The sequence below is a fragment of the Phyllostomus discolor genome, chromosome 3 (genome assembly GCF_004126475.2).
Source record: "Phyllostomus discolor isolate MPI-MPIP mPhyDis1 chromosome 3, mPhyDis1.pri.v3, whole genome shotgun sequence".
Taxonomy (NCBI): domain Eukaryota; kingdom Metazoa; phylum Chordata; class Mammalia; order Chiroptera; family Phyllostomidae; genus Phyllostomus; species Phyllostomus discolor.
This window is the reverse complement of record NC_040905.2, coordinates 44,855,484-44,883,212: the sequence shown is the minus strand read 5'-3', so window position 1 is coordinate 44,883,212 and position 27,729 is coordinate 44,855,484. Positions and strand designations below refer to the sequence as shown.

The 27,729-nt window shown below is 40.1% G+C and overlaps 1 protein-coding gene across 1 annotated transcript in view; it reads right to left on the bottom strand.

Annotated features, from left to right (window-relative positions):
* ARHGEF28 (Rho guanine nucleotide exchange factor 28) overlaps positions 1-27,729 on the bottom strand; it is a 281,786-nt gene that overhangs the window by 59,163 nt on the left and 194,894 nt on the right. The window contains 11 exon segments of the mRNA XM_036020409.1: positions 1,454-1,571; positions 2,787-2,909; positions 4,179-4,426; positions 7,358-7,498; positions 8,747-8,868; positions 8,952-9,096; positions 11,188-11,236; positions 12,261-12,316; positions 18,768-18,900; positions 19,465-19,588; positions 25,422-25,467. Coding sequence (XP_035876302.1) covers positions 1,454-1,571; positions 2,787-2,909; positions 4,179-4,426; positions 7,358-7,498; positions 8,747-8,868; positions 8,952-9,096; positions 11,188-11,236; positions 12,261-12,316; positions 18,768-18,900; positions 19,465-19,588; positions 25,422-25,467 — 1,305 coding nt within the window.

Below are 27,729 nucleotides of genomic sequence, written 5' to 3'. Positions count from 1 at the left end.
TAGCCAGAGAGAACTGGTCATTGGTAGAGTCTGTCCTAAGGAGGTGGTGTCCACAGCCCCTATGATAATTGTGTATGAGAGCCAAATGGCTTCACCATCATCTGGCACACAGTAGGCAACTTTGTTCATTCTACCATGAGTCTGGCATGGAATGATTCTTGGAGCTGATCTAATACAACTGACAAACTTTAGTCTTTGAGGTAGTGTATTAGGCTTAAGAAAATATGAAAATAACACAAACTGAAAGTCTTGATTTTGTTTTCATTCTTTTCCTGAAAACAAAATTTATGAGGCTTTTCTCTGTATATTGTGCTTGCATTTCCTTTCATGTGATATCAGAAAGAGCAATAGGAATGGGACATGAGGCACAGATGCTGCTCACATAAAGTCCTTCTCAGAAAAAGGATGTTAGAAGTTGATTTTTTTTAGAGTTGGCATATAAGATTCATTGATCTTACATGGCATCTTAATGAAAATGGTGTCTTTTTTATTATCTCTAGGCCAACTGATCATCATAAAGATAATGAAATCAGTTTCCACTTCCTGAGCACGTTGTTTATACCAGGCAATTTCTGTACCAGGCATTTTCTGAGACAATCTCACTTAATCCTCACAACAATTCCACAAGATAAGGATTATTATTCTTCCTTGGTAGTAGAGAAAACAGGCTCATTTAATTAACTTGTCCAACTAATAAACGGCAGAAACAAATATATGCAGTAGCAATGCAAGTTTACACAATTCCAAACCCAAGTCCTTGTTCACATAACACACTATCCCCCAATGATAATAAATTTGAAGTCAATAAGCTAGCTAGAGAAAGAGGCATTTTTATTCATTCATTACAGTGATGTGTGTGTGTTTATTGATAGGCTATTCTATACCAGCCACTGCAGTAGGCATTGAAGATCCAGTGTGAACCAGACAGAAGCCTTCTACATCCCTCTGAGAGCTTACAGTCTGGCCATGTGCATTAATGGCTCCTTAAAGGGTGCCCGGATGTTACTCCCTGGAACTTAATAAATTGTCAGGGTCAAAAACAACTCCTTCATAAAGCACTGTCAATCTAACAATTCATTGCTTTGGAGAGCTGATATTTGTTGTTAGGATCAATCACATGTGTTTCATCAGGCTGCTGTGGGGGGGAAGACGAGGATGGAGAGGTATTAAGAAGGTCTGGATATGAAGAAGCTGTAGAAGGGAAAAGCAAAGTCAAAGTTTAAAGAAGCCTGACCGTTTGTGCTGCTTGGAGGACTTCAGGCTATTGGCCAAACCCCATTATGAAAGATAGCTTTTCAAAATAGATCTTAATTCCTAAGGCTTTAACAGTTTTTCCAGAATGAAAATCTCTATGAATCCGAGGCCACAAGCACTTCTAACCTTTTACAAACAGCTCAGGTATGTTTCAAACTAATGAAAGAGGCAAACATTTGCCCCAGAAGCAGCCACTCACCCTTTGTGTACTGCAGTATCCTCTCCACCAACACGGGGTACTTCGTGATGCGCTGCGTGACTAGCAGGATGCATTCCGGAATTCCTCGACGTCGAGCCAAAAGATTACTATTTCGGAGCTTAAAAAATAGAGATACATTTTTTTACATTCACAAACTCTACTTGTATTATCTTTACAGGAGTGAATTTAGTAATACAAAGAGTCTGCGACAGCATACGTCTAGCAGACACAACACAACACACATTATCATTAATCAAAACGATGCGTGGCCATGACACTGCACTCTGTCATTGACATCACTAACCCAGCTCTCCAAGATTCAAGAAGTTTGACATTGCTCTGATGTATTTGTAGTTAATTCCAAAACTGAGTAAATTCCAATACTTGTAAGTGGTAGATTCATGAACAGCAAAACTTTTAAAAAATGCTCAGAAATCGAAGTTAGATTTTGAGTGTGAGTTTGCAATTAACTGTGTTTTTCCAACAACTCTTCCTCTCTATGTGTCACTGTTCATCACAGGACTTAAAGTTCCCTCTAATTGGGGCAATTTCTTCCTAAAAATCTCAAAGTAGTATTTAAGTTTTCAAGTTCTCAATATACAATACATGTATGTGGGGAGGAAGAAAAGAGGTGACTCTGTTAGAATTGCTTAAGTGGTAGATTAAAAATTTTTAAATCCATGAAATGCTACAAGACAAATATCTTTAAAAAATAAATAAGATACAAAAAAGGGAAAGAGAATATTTAAGTTAAAAGAGATTTAAAAAGATATAACCCCTTATATAATTGTGAACCTTGGACACATCCTGATTTAAATAATTCAATTTTATGAAATAACTGGGGAAATTTGAATACTGGCCAGCTGTTGGAAAATATTAAAGAATAAGTGTTAATTCATCTAAGTGTGATGATATTATAATTTTTAAAAAGATACATTGTTTAGAGATACACATGAAATGATATGAGGCATGGATTTGCTTCAGACTAATCCTGTGCAGGTGGAAGGGTCCTGTCTTTATTTTTACTGATTCTTCTGATTTATAATTTGTCAGGGCATGAAGTACCTCCACAAGATATTACAAAGGTGCTCATAAACATGGAGGACATGACTTCACAAATAAAAGCATAAACGAAAACAATTTAAAAGAAATATTTTACTAATACAGAAAAAAAAGGACTTTCCATTTTGGCCACAAAACCTAATAGTATTTCCTTCTCCTTCCTCTGAAACAGCTCCAGCACCTAGCAGTGACACTCAGACCACATACGAACCAAGCATGAGCCATGTTCCCACCCTGGTTTGCCGCTGTGCAGAAGTTTGAAAACACTTGCCTTAATAAAATTCTGAAACTTTTTATTCTGCTGGAGTTCTTTAAATAGGCTAACAGCTTCTTTGTGATGGCTACAGAATTCTCCATATATTTTCTTCATTTTATTTGCATTTTCTTCTGAAAACTGAAAATAACATTTCAATGATGGTTTATAAATTGAGTCATTTCTAAACATTAAATGGAAATGTACTTTTCATATATTTCTATACATTTTTTTGCAAATAAAGAATAAACATCATGGTTTCCAAAGCTCAATGCTGATGAACATATGTTAAGATAATTGCCTATTTATTAATCTACGAATAGACAATAATATCTGTATGCTTTGTGTGTCTATTAATGGGCTCCCTTCTTAGTAATTGGATGTTTTATAAAAGCAGCTCATGTTATTTTTCTGGTCTTTTCATGGCATATGAGCAAATAAACTATTTACACTACAAAAAAAAGAACAAATGTCATGGACCTTCTGAACACAATCACTTTTCTTCCCCAAATACCATTCAAACTAAACTAAAAGGAAGTAATTGAGGTAAAGGGAAGACAGCAACCTAATGTGATTATGCTATATTGAAAACTAATTCAATCATCAAATAGCCAAATGAAAAACATTTAACATATTTTATTCTTTTTTAGTGTCTGTGCAACTTTTTCATTTCAGTTTACAGTTTGAATACTTGGATAGACTGAAGAAAAGGTTATGTGGTGACCCTTGGGGGTCCTTAGGAGGGGCGCTTTTACTGGCTGCCTTTACCCTGGCTGCCTGATCCTGTCCTTGGACTCAGCTCTCAGTCGGGAATTTGATTTCCACCAGCACATCACAGATGGATCAAGAGGCAGGGAATGATTAGCCAAGATAAAAAAGAAAGATGAATAACTAAGACACCAACAATAACTGATAGAGAGAAGTAGAGATGGGCGGTAGATATTTCAATACGTTTGACCCATGGAAAAATCTCTGTCTCCCAAGCATGAACTCAGGGCTGTGATGATAACAGGTCTGCATCACTCCTCCTGAAACGAGTGTGTTTGTCTTAGAGATGTTGGTAATATCATCACTGCCCCCTGGGGGAGGAGCAGTCATTATTGGAGAGCCATCACCATGGGAAGTTTAAGTAGAACTTTCTTAAGAGGATTCCTTTCTGGCTGTGACTGCTGGTTGAGGTGGTGACAGGGCAATGATTCTGTCTTATGCTGTGACACAGCTGAGCCAGCCAATGACTAGTGAAAGCTCTCGGGCATCAGCCATGCAAACCAACATCAAATAAAAGAAAACCAATCCAAACCATTTGTCAATCAAAATAAAATCAATTCCAGTTCTCCATAAGCTTTTAACACTATAGAGAGCCTGCAAACCTTTTGGTTTTTGAGGTTAGGGCCTTTAAACCTCTCTTACCTGTTGTACTAGAATATCTCCAATTCGGTTAATGACAAAATTCCTGTCACTGTCAGCACAGGACTCCTGCCTCCGCTCCTTCATGCTATAGAAGAAATGTCTATGAATCTCGAGTAACTCATCTAAACAGGGGAAGATTTTATCCACCGTGCTGTGGTCCAGCTGCAGTTCCTCCTTCATCCCTTTCCTGAAGATCTCTGACATGATGAACAGGGTCTGGATGTGATGCATTTCTGTTTGCATTAGCTCTGAAACATGCAAGCAGGAACAAGCTTTTAAAAACAACAATCCCTGCTGACCTACCTTAGTAGCTAAACACTACAGGTTGCACAAATTAAAAATAGGAAATGTTTAAAAATAACCTCCTCCCACTACAAAAGCATCAATTAAACATTAATGTAAGCTTAAATTAGTTGACATTTTTTCCAGATATGAGGATACATGTAAGCCAAGTCAAATAGGGGAAGACTCCAATGTATCGGGAACTTGCACAACATAACTAACTAGCGACTTCATGCAGATGTGCCGGGAACCAGGTCTGTTCTCCCCTGAGTGCTCTATAAAATAAAACTTAGTTTGTTTGGGTTTTTCTGTCTTGCTTTTGGGGTGGGTTTTTTTTTGGTTTTATTTATTTATTTTTTTTTTTGCATTGAGTAGGAATACAATGAACTTGGTGAATTAAATTTAATTAAATATAATGAAGTTCCTCCAAGCAGACAGCAGTAGGTCCTTCCTATTCCTGGATCTGTGTCTAAAGCCCCACCATCTCCAGGAGAAAACAGTGTCTTGTCATCCAGGGACATCCTCGACGAAGTAAGAAGACACCCACAGAAGAGGAGAAAATACTTACGAATCATGTACCTAATAAGGGACGTATGTCCAGAATATATTAAGAGCTCTCACAACAACAACAGAAGCCCACTTCAAAAATAGGCATTAAAAAAGGCAAAATATTTGAACTGATGTTTCTTAAAAGAATTTACAAGTGGCCAATAATCACATCATTAGCTATCAAGGAAACGCAGCCACAACCGAAGAGAGACACCACTTCTCACACCCTAGAATAACTGTGTTAAAAAGATGGACAATGAGGAAGTGCTGGTGAGGCGAAGATGGGGAAAGATCAGAACCCTCGTGCACTGCCAGTGGGTATGTAAAATGGTGCAGCTGCTTTGTAAAACAGCCTGGTAGTTCCTCAAAAGTTACCACGTGACCCCCAATGTGGAAACAACCCCAAATATCCATCAATTAATGATTAGACAAACAGAATGTGATATATTTATATGAAGAAATATTTAGCTATAAAAAAGAACAGAGACGGGTACACACTACAACATGAATGAATCTTGAAAACCTGATGCTAAGTGAAAAGAGTTAGTCACAAAGAACCTCGTGGTGTATGGTTCCATTCATATATAACATGTCCAGAACAAGCAAGTTCATAGAAACATGCTTGAACGGGTTAGTGGTTGCCAGGGGCCAGGGGGAGGGAGAAATGGGGAGTGACTACTAATGGATGAGGCTTTCTTTTCGGAGTGATAAAAATGCTCTGGAGTCAGATGGCATCTGATGGCTGCACAACTTTGCAAAAGTATTTGTGAATATACTAAAAACCATTAGATTCACTATAAAGGGGTATATTTAATGGTATGTGAATTAAATCTCAATTTTCATACTGCATTGTGAGAAACTAGTAATTCACAACTTGTGGGAGCACCGGAAGTCCTAGAATAGTATTTCCAAACTCACATGTTTTGGAAAAGAATATAAAATATCAGCCATGGAGGGCAACCAAATCTAAATGCACCATTTTTTAACCAGAAACAAAAATCTCTTTAATTGGGGACCCACTAACTTTCAATTATTTCTTACCATGATTTAGTGCAAAACACCTACTCATATTATTTCATTTAATCCTTTACTCCATTTATCCATTATGGTCCCCCCCCACCATAGAAATGATTTCATCATTAAAAGAGAGACAAAAAGAAAGGTGAAGGAATTTCCCCGGGACCCAAACCTTTCTGACACAAAAGCCCATGCCATGAACTACCCTACATGATAAATTCATACAAAATGGCTTAGGTTATTTTTAATCATACACAAAATCAAAAAACAAATAGAGAAAAATTACAGTATAATATAAATTGCATGAACAATACTACAGGGAACAGCACCTTCCTTTCCCAAGTAACTCCCACGGACACAGCTCTGGACAGATCTCAGAGCGTGCCTGCATTTCATCTCACCTGACCTGCAGAGCGCCACCTGGCCCAGGTGAGAAGGGGGTCCTTACTTGCCAATGGACTTTTTCGGAAAGAAAAAGTCCATTGTTTGCATTCAGGCAAACTTGTTTTATTGTGCATGTATTACAGATTGAAGGCGTGACTCTCCACCAGCAAAAAAAAACCGCATGAGTCACTTTCTTGTGATACTCGCTTTCTTTGTGAGGGTCGGGACTGAACTGGACATATCTCTGAGGTCTGTCTATACACAGGATCAGTTAAAACTAAGAGCTAGTCTTATTTTTCAAATAGGGTGTCTTCTTGGAACCACTATTTAGCATCTACTTTACACTTGAAAATTTTTTAAACCTCATTTTTTCCCAGCTAGTTCATGACTGAACTCCAGATTCACAATGCCTCCACCCCAAGTAGCACGAAGCGATGACAGGGCACTGGAGTTGACCCCACATGCGGGAATGCAGCATTCCGTCATGCACAGCTCTGACCCAGGTGCTGCCAGCCCTGCTGCGGTCTATGCGCACGGCCACCTCTGGTGTGTGCCGGACAACTAGGGTCATTTGTGCATCAGCCCCGTCTATCCTACATCAACCCATGTGAAACTTTACTGTGACTCGTTTAATGGCAGAGCTGGAAGTGTATAGGTCATGCCTAAGAACACTTGAAAAGCGTATGAGAGGGTAAAATCTGCTTTGTACCAGGTACGTACAATGCCTCACTCACTTCATTCTCACAACATTTTAAACCCAACTATCATTACCCCCACTTTACCGAGGGAGAAACTGAGGTCCAAGTAAGTTAAACTACTTGTCTGAGGTCAAGTCACTAGAGAATGGCAGAAGTGGGATTTGAACCCAGGTCTGAATGTTTCAGATGCTAGGTTTCTTCCTCTATAGGGTACTGCGTCATTCCAAGGAGCATATCTGAAAAACTTACCAAAAATGACATCCTGTCTTTTGATGACATCCTTGTCCTGCCTACTGCAAAATGAAGGGTCCACCACAAGACTCCAAGATTCTGCTTCGAACTCCTGGGCATCACTGCTGAGGTCACTCCACAGAGAAGAATCCATGACATCTAAAGTGTTTTTAGAAAAGTCTGAAGTGGAGTGACACGTGAAACACGAACAGACCTACACAAGTCCCCACGCTTATGGATTCATTACACTAAATAAACATTCTACAGACATCAAAACAACTAAGCCAAAATACTGTTGCTATGAAGTTGAAACATCTGAAAACCAAGACTGCACTCATAAAAGCAAAAGAGAATCAGGTATTAATGCAGTGATTGTGTATATGCCAAAAAAGGACACTTCAAGATTCTTTTGTTTGTTTACTTTGGCTTGCTCTATTTTAGTTTTACTTTTGGTAACCTTCAGGGGCTACGATGTGCTTACAGAATCTCGAACACACTGATTTCTTTTGCCCCAGGCTATTTTGCATTCTTTATTCACATCTGAATTTTGTGCTTGTCCACTTGATTTGCTCTGTACTTGGCTTGCTGTCCTCAATATAAACATTAAATATAAACAGTCAGAACTCAAGTCACATGTGAGTACCGACTTTTCTGACAGAATTTGACAACACACACACACACACACACACACACCCTATAGGAAAACTAAATTCTATTTGTCCAAACAGCACTCCTGAGAATGATTCCAGCTCAGAGTAATAAAGATGATCTGACAATGAATAGAAAGGGTTAAGTGCAAAATAAAGGAAAGACATTCGTGGGGCAAAGTTCACTCCTTTCTCTTGTCACTACTCTTCTTTCATTCAGTTTTCTTTCACTTATTGATACAACTTGGAACAATAAGCAATTCCCTAGATTAAGTCCTAGCCTACAAAATATGCTCTTTTTCCCCTAGAAGTAGGAGGCAACAGATGGGGATACATATCTCAGAGTTCCAAGTAGGTCCTTTTTTAACTAATTGAAATATATATATTTTTAATATGTAATCCTATTTCAATTCATTAACAGCTGTAAAACTTTTTGAAAGAACAACATATAGTGCATGTCATTCTCTTCATTATGTTTATGACGTGTGTCCATTAAAAACAACACTGTATTTCCTTGGTCACTCTATGGATGTCTTCATTGGGCTAAATTTTCATATATATATATATATATATATATATATATATATATATATATATTTTTTTTTTTTAATCAGAAGAAGCCATACCAAAGACACACCATGAAACAGAATTCTTTTTAAAAGAACAAAGAATATTTTTCAATCTTCTATCCTCCAGAAAGCATTCCTTTTGACAAATGCTCATGGAAACACAAGTATATGCAAGCACATCTTTTTCTCACCTTCCATTAAGAAGGAATCCGTGGAGGGGGATGAGCCCATGGACTGTAAAAGCTCATCGGAATGAGACCTGCTTCTCCAGGGGTTCCCGTCAGTCTCAGCCTCCAAGGGTGCCCCTGACCTCCTGAAGTTGGAGGGAGGGGAGAAGAGTTAGCCTACAGCAAGTGGCTCTGAGATGTGAGGATGTAGAACAGCGCTGAGCCTTACCTGTCCAAGGTGGTGCCCGGAACGCTTCTGGACAACGAATGGACCTGCCCCACAGCGTCCTTCCTCCCAGTGGGCAATCCGATCGGCATGGAGGAAGAAGGGTGCAAGGAGAGACCAGGCAGTGGGACGTCTCTAAATGAAGAATCTGGAAATCAGAATGGATGCTTCATGCGTTTTCATAGATGGCAGTAATTACAACAAGCACAGGTAGTCGCCTAAAAGCCAGAAAGCTGAACACGCAAATGGCCTCTTCTAATGTATCCCATGCTCAGGCCTGAAACCAGTCTGCCTGCCACATCCCAACACGTGCTTCAAACGTCCCTTCCACTGCACACCCTCTCCTGAGAGCCAGGCTGCAGGCTACGCCAGCACATCCACCTGGGGACTGTGGATGGCTGGGGTTACACACACACACAAACAAGAAAATGGAACCGGGAAACACTGGGACGGATCCCTCATAAACCACTGCTTGCACTCCTTACAGCCGGCTTCACACAGGTGCAACGTGTTATTAGCACCACTGCTACAATGCATATTGTGTGTATAAACACACACACGCATACACAGAGTGTGTCAATGGATTGGAATGATGCTGGGGAGTCTGTTTCCTTATGGTCTAAGAATTTCAGGCAAATAAAACCTTCAAGCCAAGCTGGGCTCACTCTCATATACTGAAAACTAAATGGTGCTTCAATACTTCTTTGGTCAGTTCTAAAATTCGATGGGCATCGATGCATTGACATTTGGCGTGTACTCTCAGCAACTCTCAGAAAATCCTTCTGTCCTATTATGTGGAAATGCTTACATGGAACTCCAGGATATCACTAGGAATTTGATGTGTATGCTTTCATTGTGTTCTCATGACTCCCAATAAAGAGAGACAGTAGATGGCATTTTATTAATTCTAAGATGCTTTTTATTTTCATGTTTAACCTTATGAAATTGAGAAGTACCTTACAACTGAGGTCAAAGGGACTCCTGGTGTCAGAGCACGGGGGTCTCATTTGTAGGCACTGCACGAGCTCAGCCGGGTGCAGCGTCATGCCCAGCCTCACTCACCAGGAGTCCGCACACCTCATTGTCCCCTAGTCCAAGTGGTTCTAAAAGCACTGGTCACACTTCGTTACAGCTTTGAAATGAAAAGGACCCCAAACTGAAAATGCCTGCCACATGGCAAACAACATAATTTGAGCTGGAGGAAGCTGCAAAATCTCTCACAGCATATCAAAGGATTTCGAAGTAGGACTGGTTCTCAAATGCAATGCAAAGAACTGTCAAAGGCTACAATTATGTTCTTGAGAAATGTTTTAACTTCAGCCACATGTAACTCAAGAAAAAACAGAGCCACCAAATCTAACAATGTGCAAACAAAACCTGGATATGCCCTGAAATTTCACTGCCACTCCAGAGGAGCTAATGACATCATAGCCTCAAGCACAACTAAAAAGTGCCAGGTTTTCATGAAAATGGACAACAGAGAATGATAAGAATCCATCGATTCCAAACTTGAAGATTTTCCCTCTAACTTTGTGATTGTTAAGTAGTGTGTGGTGTATACTTGTGTGGATAAATATGTGCTACAGCTAGGAAAACATGAAAGTATGTACATTTAATGTAGTGTCTTTTTTTCCCTAAAAGGTCATTAAATCAGTAGTGTATATTACACTGGATCACATGTTAGAATTGAGGCAAAATCATAATATCTCCTCCATATAGTACTCCTGAATATAAAAGATCATAGTCACTATGCTGTATACCTGAAATAGAGACCTAATAGAGAATAATGAATTGAAATTGTAATAAAAAATTTACAAGCCCTGGCTGGCGTAGCTCAGTGGATTGAGCACGGGCTGCAAATCAAAGTGTCGCAGGTTCGATTCCCAGCCAGGGCACATGCCTGGGTTGCAGGCCATGACCCCGAGCAACCGCACATTGATGTTTCTCTCTTTCTCCATCCCTTCCCTCTCTAAAAATGGATAAATAAAATCTTTAAAAAAAAAAAGAAAAGAAAATTTACAAAAAGATCATATAGTAATACAGTACCAGGGCTATTGGGTTACCACAGAAGTTTATGTCATTCCTGACCACTTTGTATAACTACTAATTATACCAAGCACATGTAATGAAAGAAGAAATAATTGGGCAAATGAGAAAACAACAGGAGGGGATATTTTACATTGGAAAAATCTGTGGTATGTATGAAACTGAAGAAGTTCTTGTCTTCCACATCACTTACTTCCAAGGATGGTCTGTGATTTGTTCTTGTTATATTTCTCTTGGAATTTCTGGTAAAGAACATTAGAAACACATAAAATAAGATCAAAGCTCCAATGGACTACAAGAATCTCCACACAGTACACAGAATAGGATTCTTATCTACATAATTTTCATTATTTCATTTCAAAAAGGAATTCAAAGCAAAAGACATTAAGTGCAACAGAGAAAAAGGTTATAATAACGAAATGCACAAGTTATAATGAACCTGTGTCTCCCAAACTCGTGTCTCACGAATAGCCCAGCTTATTAAAAGCCTGGAGGAACCAGGAATCTCTAGCTTGTGAGCCGAGACACGGGCTGAAAGGGGAGTTCCTACTAGCTCTGCCTTTCCCCTGCTGGTTTCTCTCTACTTCCGGCTATGCCTCCTGCTTAGAGGACACAACTCTGAGCATTGAGACGTCCCCCTCGGCTCTGTGACCTGACACAGTGTGTGCTGCAGTTGAGGGTCATCATGCTCACTCACATGCACTTCTGACATGTCCTTAGAGTGGGAAAGAAAGGAATAGAAGGACAGATGCCTTCATCCACTCAGCCCACCCCCAAACACAGAGAACTTCCCTCCAGTCCCATGAGCCTCCCAGTGTAGTCCCAGGACCAGCAGCATCTCCAAGGAACTTGTTAAACATGCAAATTCTTGGGCCCTACCCAGATCTACTGGGTCAGAAATTCTGGAAATGGGGTCCAGAAATCTGTGTTTTAACAAGTCCTGCAGGGGATTCTGATGTTTTCTGATGTTTGAGAGTTACTGCTCTAGACTTCACTTCCATATGCTGAGGGGGTCAAACTGATAAACCAAGTAGGTTCTAACAGAAAGGCTAACCCACCTGTGCTGCATAACACAGGTGGCCAGCCCGGGCTTGCCCTCCAGCTCTGAGAACACACAGTTAAGGAAATAACTACACACTGACAGCAGGTATTAGTCTATCGCTACAGTGATTGTTTTAGAAATCAATCTAGACGCTAATAGGGGAGTGACAACCTAAACCACCAAGTTAGACAGAAACATGTATATTCCCAAATGACAGAAGTTACCTTGGGACACGGAGGCGCAGCATCTTTACAGCCTTTGTGCACGTTCACATTACAGTCTGAAACAACAGGAAAAGAGAGAAAAGCACCGGTCTTACGCAAGTTATTCAGGAATGAGTAAGACTACATCAAGGTTTTTACTGGCCAGTATAAAAATAGTGTGTTCACATAAAAATATTTAGACAATTTAAAGAAAAGACATTAAATCGCATGTAGCCCCACCACTCAAGCACAAGTACACTGTTAATAGTTTAATTTCCTTGGGGACATTGTTCCCCTTCTGCACAGGAAGCTATCAATTATGACACCTGGAATTGAGCATGATGTACACTTCTGAGTCTGCCTGAGAACTCATTTACTCTGACATGCCTAGATTGTAAGGAATTTCCGACATCTGGCTGCCAACGGCTACCACTCCCACCCCAGGTAAAATGCCTATGGAAGTAGAAAGAAAGAAAAACTCACAACCCTGCTGAAAAAAATATATATCCAGTTCCAACAGAAACTCTTATGAGCTAGAGATAGCCAAGTTAAAAGGGGAGAGTCAGCGGCTTGCCTGTGTTTTACTTCACGAGACCATGTGGCCTCATCTCACTGGAAGAAGTAAGGGAACACTCAGCCTGCCCCTTTCTGCCCACTGGCTCAGAGACCCAAGTTGTCGCCACAGAAAACTGCCCCTGCATGGGGAATGCTGTCTGCTGGGCCGCTGTCTTCTTGTCCTCACTCTCCTCCCATTCACCAGGACCACCCTGCCCCACCCACCTGCCCCATGCTGTGTGTACGGATGGAGGAACCTTTGGCTTATCGGAAGCTTCACTAGAAAGAATTCTTCCACAGGGGTAGACAGTCCCATTTAGGTCCATCAAAACCACACTAAAAAAGTGCCCCTTGCGTTGGCCAGGTGGTTCAACTGGTTGGAGCATCATCCAAGCACCAGAAGGTTGTGAGTTTGATTCCCGGTCAGGGCACATACCTAGGCTGCGGGTTCAGCCCCAGGACTGGGATGTACATGGAGACAACCAATCAATATTTCTCTCTCTTTTGCAAATCATTTTTTTAAAAGAGGGAGGGAGGGAGGGAGGGAAGGAAAGAAGGAGGGAGGGAGGGAGGGAGGAAGGAAGGAGCCCATAAGCCCCTGTGCAGAAAGCTAAACCCAACCACCCTCCCACTAGTAGGTCTGCAGAGGCCTTTTAGCTAACACCTCAATAGCCCAAGAGCAGAGCCCAGGCTGACCCACAAACAGGTCCTGCTGGCAAACATGGAAATTGGATGGCTCTCTTCTCATTCCTGAACAAGCAAACAAATAAAGAAAAAAGGGAGCTATGAGCTACCACAGAATGAAGTTGTACTGTAAACAAACCAGCAGAGTGAGCTGCAGAGTACTATTAAATCCAGAAATGGAGAAAAATTTAGGTATTTTAAATGCATTCTCCCAAAGAGACGCAAGATACACACAGGACAGGACCAAAGGATGTGAGAGCAGGCCAACAGGATGAGAGGGAAGCGGAGCTCCGCGAGACAAGACGAGAGGGGCTGGCTGCAAGGAGGGGGAAAGGTCAAGAGCAGAACTTAAACCCAAGTGTGAAGAATCAATGTGACAAAAACATCAAAGCAGCACTTTGAAATTAAACTTGAAAGATTTCCTCCAGAATGTGGAGAAAAGAAGGGTATAATTATAAAATAAAAGGTGCCATACAAAACAGACAGATAACAGAGCTCACACTTCTCCAAGGATAAAATGTGAAAAATTAGATCAGAAGCAATAGTCAAAGTGACAACTGACGGGAACGTTTTTAAAGCCGACAAAGAACCCCCTCCCCTAAAAGCAGATCAAAAGATCTTGCTATTTCCTAGAAAAAAATAATTAAATGACGCCTATTCTATAAAAACGATATCCATATGATTAAAAAATTAAAAGTCCTCAAGCAGACAAAGCAGGCTAGCAACAAAGGAATACAGTCAGGCAGGCCCCAGACTTTTCTACTGTAATATTAAATGCTCAGATAGAACGGGCCAGGGTTGACAGAGCATCAAGAGGAAAACTTTTGGCCCAAGAACATAGCCAGATATATTGATTTTTTGGTATGAAAAGGGCAAAATACACCCTTATATACATAAGGTTTCAGAAAACAGACCACTCCAATAACCTTCTTAAAAAAGGTATTAAGGTATAAGAGCAGAATAAAAATTAAGGGTTCAGAAATAAATCAGATTTTTTTAAAAGGAGAAAAAATGAGCACTTGGAACCAGCTAAACAAAGAACCACATCTTAAAAATTATAAGTAGAGACACAGAGTTAAATGCGAATATCAAATTATTCTTGAAATAGTAAGCCACTTTTGAAGTATTATATGAAAATAATAATTTAATGATGAATTTAATATACTAACAGAGGCTAGAGGAAAAAAGGGTAAATATAAAGGAAACAGAAAAGTATGTAATTATAAGCCTTACAGAACCTTAAAGTTGTTATTAATAGATAATAAAAGAGCATATCATCTTGTCAAATCTCTAAAGGAGAGAAAAGCAAATGGCCAAACCAGACATTAAGGAAAATAGCATAAAACTATAAAATATGATAGCTATACAAGTAAATGTAAATTAGAAAAAAATAATTTAAAACAAGAATTCTCAGTTACAAAGTACCTATAACCTAAATTGAAGACACACCAAATCAAAAACACAGAATTAGTTCAGGGAAAGACAAAGAAAAGGAAAGCAAGAGGAATATTAATTATGAACAAAGTAAAATTCAGTGCAAAAGGCAGTTCATGGCATTACAAGGGTAATCTTATGTTGATGAAAGTGAACATGCAATGAAGGCGTGCTCTGTGAGCCTCAGTGCACCAGAAATGCAACATCCAAATATAAGCAGTGACATCTATTTATAAACAAAGAAAATCTCATAGAAATACAATTTCAGTGAAAAACTAGCAACTCAAGCTTTAACAAAGGAAAATATAGACACCAGGAATTTGAATATTCACATCATGCTTTGTTTCACACATTTTTAAGATCAGAAATATTAACTTTCACAATAGAAAAAAAAAGTACATCCATGAAAAAGGATCATTTATTAAAAACAGCAGAGATGGGACATGTCATATTCTCTTATTCGATGTAAAAAAAAATTAACGCTGATATCAAGTTTAAGGTGAAGGGATTCACCAGAGAGCATACATGCATGACCCATGGACAAGGACAACAGTGGGGGGGTTATCTGAGGTGGCAGGGGGCTCGGTGGAGGGGGCCAAGGGGAAAAAATGGAACAATATAATAGCATAAACAATAAAATATAATTAAATTTTTTTAAATATGAAGTTTAAAAAACTCCAAACACTCCTCTACCCCCAAAAATGTAAATCTTAAAACTTCTTCTAAAAAAACTATGGTTTAAAGAGGAAATCAAATGTATATTCACACTGATTCTAGATCTTAATCTAAAGCAATAATCAAAGATGTGGACAGTTATTTGTGCAAAAGAATTCTCACTGCAACATTATACTGAGAGAAACTTAAATGTATATTAAGTGAAAATTAAACATATGTGATAGCATCATCAAATAAAACATAGCATAACAAGTTGACTTTTTTATTAGAAGGAACTCCTTTGAAATGTTAATAGCAATATTCTCCACGTTGTAAAATTTTGGGTAGTTTTAAGGTTCTGCTTAAACCTGTATCTTCTATGAATTAATTCTATTCCATTTTTAAAAAGTTAATGACTACTTTAAAAACTAAACATATCCTAGGTACTTTCATCAATTCCCATCTTCCATGACCAACTCAGTATAAGCCAACATATTCTGTATTACAAAATTTTACTTTTCAGTGACCCTCAACTCCCTAAACTACATTAACTACATATGAGTATCTAACTACATATTATTAATTACATATTAACTACGTGTGAGCATCTAAGGACCCAGCTTGATGACAGCTGCTGTAGGGGATATGAAAGAACTGCATGATGATAGTCCTTAAAGAATCTAAAGTCTATTTCAGCAGTTGCAAGCAAAAAAGGTTGTGCATAACCTAGTATTAGACAGAATAGGAAAGATACGTCATTAACATCATGTGCAGGGAGTTAGGACCCAGCGGTCGGGGAAGAACTCCCAAAAGGAGACATGTAGACTGAAGCAGAGCAGAAAAATGAAAAGAAGGGAGATTGTTATCTAAGCAAAGGAACAGAGGCAGGAAAACCCACTCGGAGGGGAGGAGGACAGCAGGCCTGGCACGCCCTCTGATTGTAAGGCCAAAAGGGGAACTAACCAGAGGGCCAGTCAGCAGGATGCAGACAAGGAACCAAATGCATCTGAAGAGCTTGGCTCAGTCCAGTAAACACAAATGACAGAAGCGCTGAAGTGCATGTGGGCTGATGAAAGTGGCGTGTTACAAGACTGACATGGTAAGTGTATTCGGAATAAATTGTAAGTGAAAATACTTAGTACAATTTGCACCCAAGCGGTTCCAGTGAGACAGGAACTGCACAAGTGACCAGACAACATCGATGGGGGCTCCAAAGGCAAGCAGAGCCACAGCTGCCCAAGGTCCGAGCTTGTACCGTTAGTGCAGCAAGAAGGGCAACCTCTCGCATGTGCATTTGGAGGACGGTTTTGGCCGCACTGCTCTGGGAATCACGAAATCTCTGTGTGGTGCTGCCTGCAGAGAGGGGCGCTCTGAGCCGGTGTGGCTGGGACCATCCTGGCTGATTATCCCTGCAGTTCTTCCATATTCTCCAAAGTAGCACAAATGACATGACTGCTCAGCCTCTCTAGGCAACTGGAAATATTGAAGTAGAAAGTAAGAGATAGAGGGTTAGGGTTAGGGATTTTTTTAAGTAGTAAGGGCAGAGGCCAAAATGCAGACGGTTAAAGAAGCGGCAGAGGCAGGCATTAGTGCGGTGAGTGGAGATCACTCCACTGGAGGGGTATGTCTTGAAATGAGGAGAGAGAAAGGTCATGGATGGAACTGGGGGAGCGGTTGCAGGGATTTAGCCAGAAACTATCTGTAACAATGCTTACAGCAACTCTTTAAGAAATCAAGTCTCCAAGAAAAGCAAAGTTCAAGCACACATAGAGTTGGTGTTATTAAAGACAGTGTCAACTGTTAGAAGAAAACGCAATGTGTCTTTAATGCCATGTGTGGATTGTATTTTCATGAGATGTACCACTATCAACACAGTTCGATTTTTAATTGAATCATTTCCTATCAACTTAAAGTGGAGTTTACATGGAACCTTCCCCTGCTCTTCTTTTCTCTTTGTGCCCCCATCACATCCCCAGTTGACCCCCCAATTCTGGCCACCAACAAATACCATCAAAGGCATTTCACCTGCCTAGGCCTGAATTCTTTTGCTCTGAATTATTCTTTCACTCCACAAATAGTTCCTAAGCCCCTGCTATGCACAAGGCATTGGTCTGGCCACTGAGGTACAGCAGAGAACAAAATCAACAGACGAAAATCCAAGCCTCATAGCATGGATAGTCTGGTGAAGGGGACAGACAATAAAATCAGTACATAAAGCATACAGTAAGTTAACGGTGTTGAATGCTATGGGGGGGGGCAGGAAAGAGGCACACAATGAGGCAAGCACAGGATGGTCAGGACAGGCCTCACTGAGCAGCTGTTACCTGAGTGGACCTGAAGGAGGCGAGGGGCGATCCTTACAGCTCTGGGGCAGAGGGGAGAGCACTGCAGACAGAAGGAACAGCCAGCAGAGGGCCTATGGCAAGAGCATACCTGACATGCCTGAAGGACAGCAAAGAACCCCCAGGGCCCGGAGCTGAGAGAGCTAGGGGGAGAGAAGACAAGGGGACAGGTGGTGGGGGCCTCACAACCATTGGCAGAGCACTGGCTTTTACTCGGGGGGGGCGGGGGGAGGGACGGCAGGAAACCCCTGGAGGGTTTGGAACACAGGGTCATATGCCTGAGCGAGCGAGCTCAGACCCAGGGGTAAAAGCACAGGGAAGGGAAACCAATCACAAACTAGTGAAATACTGGCTTTGGGCGAGGATGATAACAGTGACAGACAACAGGACAGAGAACTGGTTGGCTTTTCTATGTATTTTCAAGATAGAGCCAACAGAATTGTGGCAGAATTGGATGTGGGATGTGAGAAAGAGGCACACAGAAGCCAAGACTTTCGACCACAGTGTCTGGCTGGAATGACTAGGACATCATTAAAGAGGAAAGTCGGCTTGTAGGTGGGCACAGGAGGGGGAGGACAGAGCTCCATTTTGCACATGTAACATCTGAGAACTTTCTAGACACCCACGGGGAGACTTTAAGTTGACAGTGAGGTGCACAAGCCTGGGTTCTGGGGGGTTGTGGATGAAAAGTTCTCACTTGAACCATCACAGGGCAGTGCTTGGCAAGTTGTTAAACCGAGTGTGCAGCACCAAAACAAAAGTCCACATGAACACACTGAGCAATGACCCTATTCTCAGGGCCCTCACAGGCTCTGGAGGCAAAGCACGAACACGACACCCATGAGGCCCAAGGACTTACTGGGACACTGAAGCGACTCTTTCCCCAGGAGCGTTTTATCACAAACCAAACACTGTAGAACCCCAGAGAATGTTCCAGGGACAAACTGATGTCGACTCAGTTTCTCCTTGTCTTTGGCATCCTTGCTTTTTGTCTTCAGACAGATCCATAGCAGAGAAATGGGGAAAAAACAAGAAAAGAGAGATGCTGAGAGCCAACCCATGGTAGAACAGTCACACCAAAAGCGCAATAATGCCAAGACGTAACATTACTCAGATGTAGTTGTCTCTGCCAATGACAGCCCAGCAATTTTCAACCCGTGTGCCATAAGAATTTTCAAAACATGCAATACCTGACTGTTTAGTCAAGGGCTCTGAACCCTTTTCCCTTAGATCATCAAATTAAAAAATGACAACAGCCAACATAACAATAGTCATCCATTGTGAATGAATCAAAATTATACCTATTTTTGTCAGATCAGCAAAAAAATACGGTTTTTGGTGTGCTGCAGAATTTTAGTAATTATGTATGCCATGAGATGAAAAAAAGTTGAAAATTGCTGACTTAGACAATATTCCATAAAAAACATAAAGGTTTTCAAATATGTATGTATAAAGTCTGAGGTAAGTGATTTTAAGGGAGGAGGAGAAACTACACCAATCACCGAGAAACTGAGCCACCGATGTTTTGTGGCTGATAGACACAAAGCCTTAACTACCTTAGATTTATTCCGAGGGCTTGTCATCCTATTCATGATGAAGCTGAAAGTCCGGCTCACTTTGTACTTTTCAGAATCTGATTTGGTAGGAATGATATATTTATCCCATTCTTCTTCTGGAATTCTACAAAAACAGAATCTGTTATCATGTTTTCTAGGACTTAAAGAGGGAAAAACATACAGCACATTCAAGTTGTATACACATATATACATACTGTAATACATATGTTTTATGCATGTATATTTATACATACATTTTTATACATATATATTTACACACATTTTTCAGGTTTTAATGGTTATTCTAAGATATAGATAGAAGTTATTAAAACACATCTTGTAGATAGGCAGTTAGATGAAGCAACTATCTCACAATTTCAACAATTACAGAATCTAAGGGGTAGAGACAGGCACTCAGTATACAATTTTTTCAACTTTTCTGTATACTTTTAAGTGTTTCGTCATAAAATATTAGAGAAATAAAGGGCAACTTGAACTTACAATTTTATTCTGCAAACACTCGTCTCCCTGTTTATTATACTAATAGAATTTTCCTCAGGCAAAGAAAAGCCAAATAACCAACAACATAAAACTGGATTTTATTTATTTTTGGAACACAGAGATAATGCTTAGCAGACACATGTGTCCTTTGCAGCACAGCCTGAGAAGCAGGTGGTCTGCCTCTCCACTCAGTCTCCCCCACCCAGTCAGGCTATTTGCAACCCGAAGCTCTCTGGGTTGTAAGGGAGAGAAGACTGTGGAGACTCCCCCCAAATAAGAGGCAAGACAAAAGTAACTGTACCCAATCCATGAACACACTGATCATTTATTTTTCTCTAATCCATATAATAATTCTTTAAGGAAAAAAGTAACTCCTGGCTATGAAAAGTTATATTTCCCCCTGGAACTCCCAGCCTCACAGGAGAGTTCACTGGAGAGACCCACAGGGTCCTAGAATGTGCATAAACCCACCCACTTGGGAATCAGCACCACAAGGACCCAATTTGCTTGTGAGTAGCAGGGGAAGTGACTGGAAGCTGGCCGAGAGCCAAGCAAGAGGCACTGTTCCCTCCCTGGCCCCCACAACATACAGCACCACAACCCAGTGATGTGGGTTGCCCCACCCTAGCAAATACCTAAGGTCCCACCCCTTACTATATAACAGGACTGCTGAGACAATATATATATATATATATATATATATATATATCCCAAATGAAAGAACAGATCAAAGCTCCAAAAACAGAACAAAAGTATGAAGAGATAGCCAATCTATCAGATGCAGAGTTCAAAACACTGGTAATCAGGATGCTCACAGAAATGACTGAGTATGGTTGCAAAATAGAAAAAGAAGTGAAGGCTATGCAAAGTGAAATTAAAAAAATGTGCAGGGAACTAACAGTGATGGGAAGGAAACCTGTACTCAACTCAACAATTTGGATCAAAAAGAAGAAAGGAACATTTAACCAGAACAGAATGAAGAAATAAGAATTCAAAAAAATCAGGAGAGGTTTAGGAACCCCTGGAACAACTTTAAATGTTCTAAGATCCACATTAGGGGTGCCAGAAAGAGAAAAGGAAGAGCAAGAAATTGAAAACTTATTTAAACAAATGATGAAGGAGAATTTCCCAAATCTGGCAAAGGAAATAGACTTCCAGGAAGTCCAGGAAGCTCGGAGAGTCCCAAAGAAGCCAGACCCAAGGAAGCACGTACCAAGGCACACTGTATTTAAATTACCCAAGATTAAAGATAAGGAGAGAGTTACCTACAAAGGAGTTCCCATAAGACTATGAGGTGATTTCTCAATAGAAACCTTGCAGGCAAGAAGGGACTGAAAAGAAGTATTCAAAGTCATAAAAGGTATGGACCTACATCCAAGATGACTCTATTTAGCAAAGTTAGCATTCAGAATGGGAGGGCAGATAAAGTGCTTCCCAGATAAGGTCAAGTTAAAGGAGTTCATCATCACCAAGCCCTTATTATATGAAATGTTAAAGGGACTTATGTAAGAAAAAGAAGACAATCAAAAATATTAACAGTAAAATGACAACTCACAACTATAAACATCTGAACCTAAAACAAACAAAAAAAAAAAACTAAGCAAACAACTAGAACAGGAACAGAATCCCAGAAATGGAGATCACATGGAGGGTTATCAGTGGGGAGGAGGAGAGGGGAGAGAGGGGTAAAAGGTACAGAGAATAAGAAGCATAAATAGTAGGTACAAAACAGACAGGGGGAGGTGAAGAATAGTATAGGAAATGGAGAAACCAAAGAACTAATATGTATGACCCGTGGACATGAACTAAGGTGGGGGAATGCTGGTGGGAGGGATGGTAGAGGGCAGAGGGGATTAAAGGGAGAGAAAAAAATGGGACAACTGTAATAGCATAATCAATAAAATATATTTTTTAATTGGAATAAAAAGAAGTGAAGGTATCCTACAACTACTCAGAGTAACAAAAAGGAACTCAGACCCTCTTATTTCCTTTCTATTTCCACAGCCACCTCCTTAGATAACTGACCGATTAATATAATCTGTAAATTTTCATACCTCATGTCCTAAGCATCCCAAGTTTCAAAACTCATGGCATAATATTCAACAGGCTCACTTTGGTAGTGGGAAAAAACACATTTGAGTAACAAATGGTGCCATTCAATGTCTAAGAGAACAGCAGCAGGCTGAGGAGAGGAAACCTCAGAATTGAAGGATGGTCAGGTCCATGCGGATTCCAGGTCAAGAAGTCCTGTCTCCTACTTCCCAGCAGGAGCACAACTAAACTTTTTCAAATAAAAAAAATTATTTATTCAACTCTACTCCAAATTTCTATAGAAGACAATATCAAGAACAATGTCTCAGTTTTGATTTAAAATGTACACCTACACCAGAATTTACTATGTATTCTATATACTTCTACAAAAGTACACAAAATTAGCCCTTGCAGGTGTGGCTCAGTGGGCTGAGTGCCAGCCTGCAAACTCAAAAGTCGCTGGTTCAATTCGCAGTCAGGGCACACGCCTGGATGGTGGGCCAGGTCCCCAGTAGGGGGTGTGCGAGAGGCAACCACACATTGATGTTTCTGTCCCTCTCTTTCTCCTCTCTTCCCTTCTCTAAAAATAAATAAAATCTTTTTAAAAATTACATAAAATTATAGCACTAACTTTTAAGTTCAATGGCTGATAGGACCTAAGACATGGTAATATAAACAAAAAAAAAACACTGAAACTCTAGATATTAAATCAGAATAACCATCCAATCTTATAGAAATGTGAGTATCGTGGACATGGTCCAGTGTCATACTGTGAAAATGGGTAACATAGTGTAGCCTTTGGGCAAAGGTAGGCTGGTTGATTCCATGTTGCAAATGTAACTTCACTGTGTGGTACTAACCTATACGACAAGTAGGTACTATAGTGGGGAACGGAGAAGGGAAAAATCCCCAACCAATTACGTAACAGAATTTAAAATGCTTTTCAGTTTATAAGAATTTGGAAAAAAATCATTTAAATGCTTTTCAACATCCCAGAACAAGAATGCCCAAGCTCTAACCGATTTGCTGACCAATGGAATCACCCAGAGTAAAGTTTTACAAGCCCCGTTCTTCAGAGACTCTCTTGGTACTGCTTTTTTAGTAGGCAAAATGATATTTAAAATATCATAAGAATATGAATCCTCAATATCCCAATCCTTAATTTATTATATCTATAACCTATTTTTTTTAAGAAAAGACTGGGCATCTAAATGTTAAAAAAAAAGTTCTCGCTATCCAAATCGAAAACTGACATGATGAAACTTCTTTGAAGACTCAGATGCTCAAAATATTTTTAATAGATGATAACAGATGTAGTAAATTTAACACAGATGGTGGCAATACAGTGTGTAGGTCATGCCATACGATGTTGAAGAAGTTGGAAGATGTCTGCTCTGCAGAAATGAGCCTGCAAGGTCCAGAGTGAGCACCCCTTTTACCTGGCTGCTTAGTTACCTTTCCAGAAACTAAGTGATTAATGTAAATAAAAATTCTAATTCCAGTGCAGGTGGACCCTCGAGTAAACGTGCACATGACCAAAGCCAAGCATAGGCAGGGCCAGGGCTCTTCCTGCCAGGTCCAACAAGATGTCAGGAATAGAAGAGGTGAGGGGAAAGATCTCCTCTCCTAGATACACCGGGGGTGTGGCTGATGGAGACCAAGGGAGACTAAAGAATAGGGAAGAAAAAAAACAAAGCCCAGAATGACAGAAAATGTGAAATAAGAGAGAAAAGGGCACTCCCTATACATCTCATCTAAGTTAAAGCATTTTATAGGTTAATATTTAATCAATTATGACTGGTTTTTTTAGCCTTCAATCCCTCTCCTAATGGAAAATAAATATTTTTTTTATTTAAAGAAAATCGTGACAACAGCCCATGACTTCCCCAATTGTGAGGAAGATGGTGAAGAGAAGATGCTAATCAAAGTGATGACGGGGACAACGAACAAATCCCAGAATTAGTCATTAAACTGCTTAAATGAAGTAATAAATGTAAGCAGCTCAAAACATCGCAGACCTCATAAATCACCCAACAATGGTCAGCTCCCGCTGCTCCTGCTCTCCTGGCCATCGGCACACTGTCCTCGTCACATTGTCATCGTTACACTGTCCTCAGCAACATCCTACTCTTAAAGGAAAGTCTTAGTCTTACTCTGGTTTTCGCCTTTCAGAGTTTCTATTCCAGTCTCAAAATATAAGAGTGAACAAAAGCAGGCTTCTTCTTGTTAACACTTTTCTTTTTTTCAAGAAATAGAAGATATTTAATGAGTCCAATGTTATCAGAAGGAATAAGCAGAGGACAGGAAACAAGTACTTCAAAGTTAAAAATATGCTTATGAAATAAAACAGTTAACTTTTTTTTACAAAATCTTCTGGAATTTGGAAAACAAAACCACAGACATGGAAAATATGACCAACATGATTTTACAAAGCCAATATTCATATGAGCTATTTATTGATTTTTAGTTAAATGTATCGGGATGACAGTGGTTAATGAGCCTATACAGGTTTCAGTGTAGATGTCTGTGACGCACGGTCTGCCCATTGCACTGTGTGCCCACCACCCGAAGTCAAGCCATCTTCTGTCACCATATATTACCTTATTAACACTTTTATTTCAAGATTTAAAGCATAATAGCCCACCTTGATCTATATATTAAAAGGTTTTAGAGTTTTAGCGTTGACATTACCAAAATTAAAACCATTTTTCTGTTTTTCACATGGGGTATCTTAAAGCCAGGCATCTCTGCCATTTCTGACATAACCCCGAGGCTATTTTGCAGTGCAGCTGAAGAGCAGTGAGTGCTGAAGACCCAGAGAACTAACTCAACAGTCTCGCTTGCTCCCCCGTCAGCTTCCCAAACATTGCTCCAGGGACAGTCTTACGTTCCAGGGAAAAGGGGTGCCTAGGCATAAAACTTTCAAATCCGCCTATCAGTCAGAAAGCTGATAATGCCCAAGTACATCCCACATCATTTACTCTTTGTTTCAAACTTAACTCTCCTAAACAATGCTCCACACAGGCAGGTCACAGAATGTTTGGGCATTTTGGGTAACTGACCAGTCAGTGGCCGGCTGTCACAGGAAAGCTTCTTGTCATTGTGGACAGACCTAGGCGGACCCTGATGCCTTTCTAAAGCAGGTGGTCCTCACACTGCTCCCTTCATGAGCAGTATGTTGGAAGTATTTGGCTCTGACAATAACCCAAAACAGAATACTCTGCCCCCAGTCCGGGGGCCTGCACTCTGGGGACCGAGAGGAGCAGATGGCCAACCTGTGTTGATACAGATCACATGGGAAGGAAGAGATTCAGCAGGCTCATCACACAGAAAACTCACACACTGTTAAACATCCCAAATGAGGTGCACACATTTCCACAGATGGATCAAGCAGTCCCTCGGGGAATTAGGAACAGTTAAAATACCTTTTTTCTCCTGGTGACTCCGGTAGGCTGTAAGCTCTTTGCTGCTCTACAAGACACAGAACAATAAAATGAGAACTAAGGCAGACAAACTAGCAGTTGTGTATTAGTCTGAAAGGCATGTGCTCAACCATTATTCTTCACTACCACCAGTTATGAAAAAAAATAAGTCACTTTATATAAGTAGGGCATTGCTCTGGAAATCTTTATTACTCTCCCTAGTTTGGAGAGAATGGAGAAGAGCCCAAAAACACAGCAACATTTAGTGATTTTATGAACTAAGTTAGCATCAGCAAGGGATAGCGAGTATTTCCAGAAGTGCGGAAAATTCGTTCTATCTTTTTGGATATTTCTCACCAGAGCCTCATACCTTACTCATAACACTAATTACTCCACATACAGAATCAATAAATATCTTAGCGGCTTTTTAAGCGAAGTTCTAAAGTCCACCCTAAGGCAGAATCTGATTTAGTAGAGCTGCAACGCCTATATAAAGCCTAGCAGCAGCCAGCTCAGAGATGCGCTTCATGGCTCACGGGGACAGGGAGAACCACCTATCCCATTGGACTTACGGGGGATGGGGGTGGGGCAGAAGGAGCAGGTGCAAGCAAACTGCTCAGGGCCCACCTTGTTTCAGGAAGGAACTGGGGTACTTACTATGGGATGGAGCAGAGACACTGATTTAGACAGTGGGAGAGATAGAAGGAGGGAACGGCCACTGGGGAGCACACTGTGTACAGAGCAGGGACAGATCCTTTACCATTACAATGCAGAAGCGTGATGCAGCAGAACTAGGTTGCAAAGGTTGGGCCAGACATATAGGAGGAAAAGTAATAAATACATATCCCCTGAAATGTGTAACCATCAGTGTTGAGACTGATACTATCTTGTAGGTTATAGAAAATCTAACTTGAACAATTTGAAGGCTTTGTTTTATTGCTATTAAATATTCCACAGATTAAGTCTCGGGCAGAAATCAGCATCCTTATTGTGAATAGGCTGAGGTTCAGGAAATACCAAGAGAATAAAGCCTCTTGTCCAAAGTAATTGAGCTAATAAGGCAACTGAACAAAGTCTGATAGGATTCCATCCATTAGTGAGCAATAATTTTCAAAAATACATTAACTTAACTCCTCAGGTTCTTAAATATAGAACAGTTTGTCCATCTTGGTGAGGTTACAATTACCACCTCAATATTGACAATGTCTCTTTCTCCCGAAGCCTATGATGTACCAAAGAAATTATATATAGGGTTGGATTTTGTTTTATACATATAAGCACTAAAAAATAAAGTTGCCACTATTGTACTGTTGGCTCAAAAAAAAAAAAAAGAGTAAGATGTGACAATAATTAACCCCTTGGAAGTGACAAGTAAGATCACAAGAAAGAATAAAAAGGACAGAAAGACAAACTATCATATCGTAGTGTATCTGTATTACAGTTCATATACAGGAGTTTTCCATTGGGGCCAAAGGAGACTTGGAGTCTACTCAAATAGAGAAAATGTTTAGGACTATTCAAAACTCTTGAGAGAGGATTTCTAGCAGCACAAATATCAATTCACCTCTGACTAATCTATGCAAACTAAACAATGAAACATTAGAAGATACCTTTGAACTAGTCAAGCTCTCACACCTGTGCTTTGATCACACACAGGTGAAATCATTTCTTCTTTCCAGGACTGAGAGTGGAGGGTGGGGGTGGGTGGGGAGGGGGAACGTGGTGGTGGGAAAGTGGAGACAACTGTATTCTAACAACAATAAAAAATGATCTAAAAAGTTAATTTATTCCCCATAGTCCAATAGTTTTGACTATGATAAATGGCTTCAATCCAAATATTTGCAACTATACAGGAATATCTGTTGGGATCTGTACATTTAGTGTTAACCTCAATCCAAATTACCTGTTTGTAATTCTTACCTTTCGGAGAATATCAAACTTCATTCAAATAGTACTGTTTTAAAATCTACTGTCTAGCCCTGGCCAGGTAGCTCAGTTGGTTAGAGCATTGTCCCAATGCAAAAAAGGTTGCAGGTTCAATCCCCAGTCAGGGTACACATAAGAATTAAAAATGAATGCATAAATCAGTGGAACAACAAATTGATCCCTCTCTCTCTTTCTCTCTCCTCTCTCTCATCAATAAATAAAAAATTTTAAAAATAATTTAAAATATACTGTCTAAAGAGAAGCTCTTACAGAAAAACCAAAGGATGTTAATTTTTTGTATTTTCTAACTCAAATGCAAAGAGTTAAGGATTGTATGTTAGGCAAAGATACCCTGCCTTATTCATTGAAGAATTTGTAAGTGAGG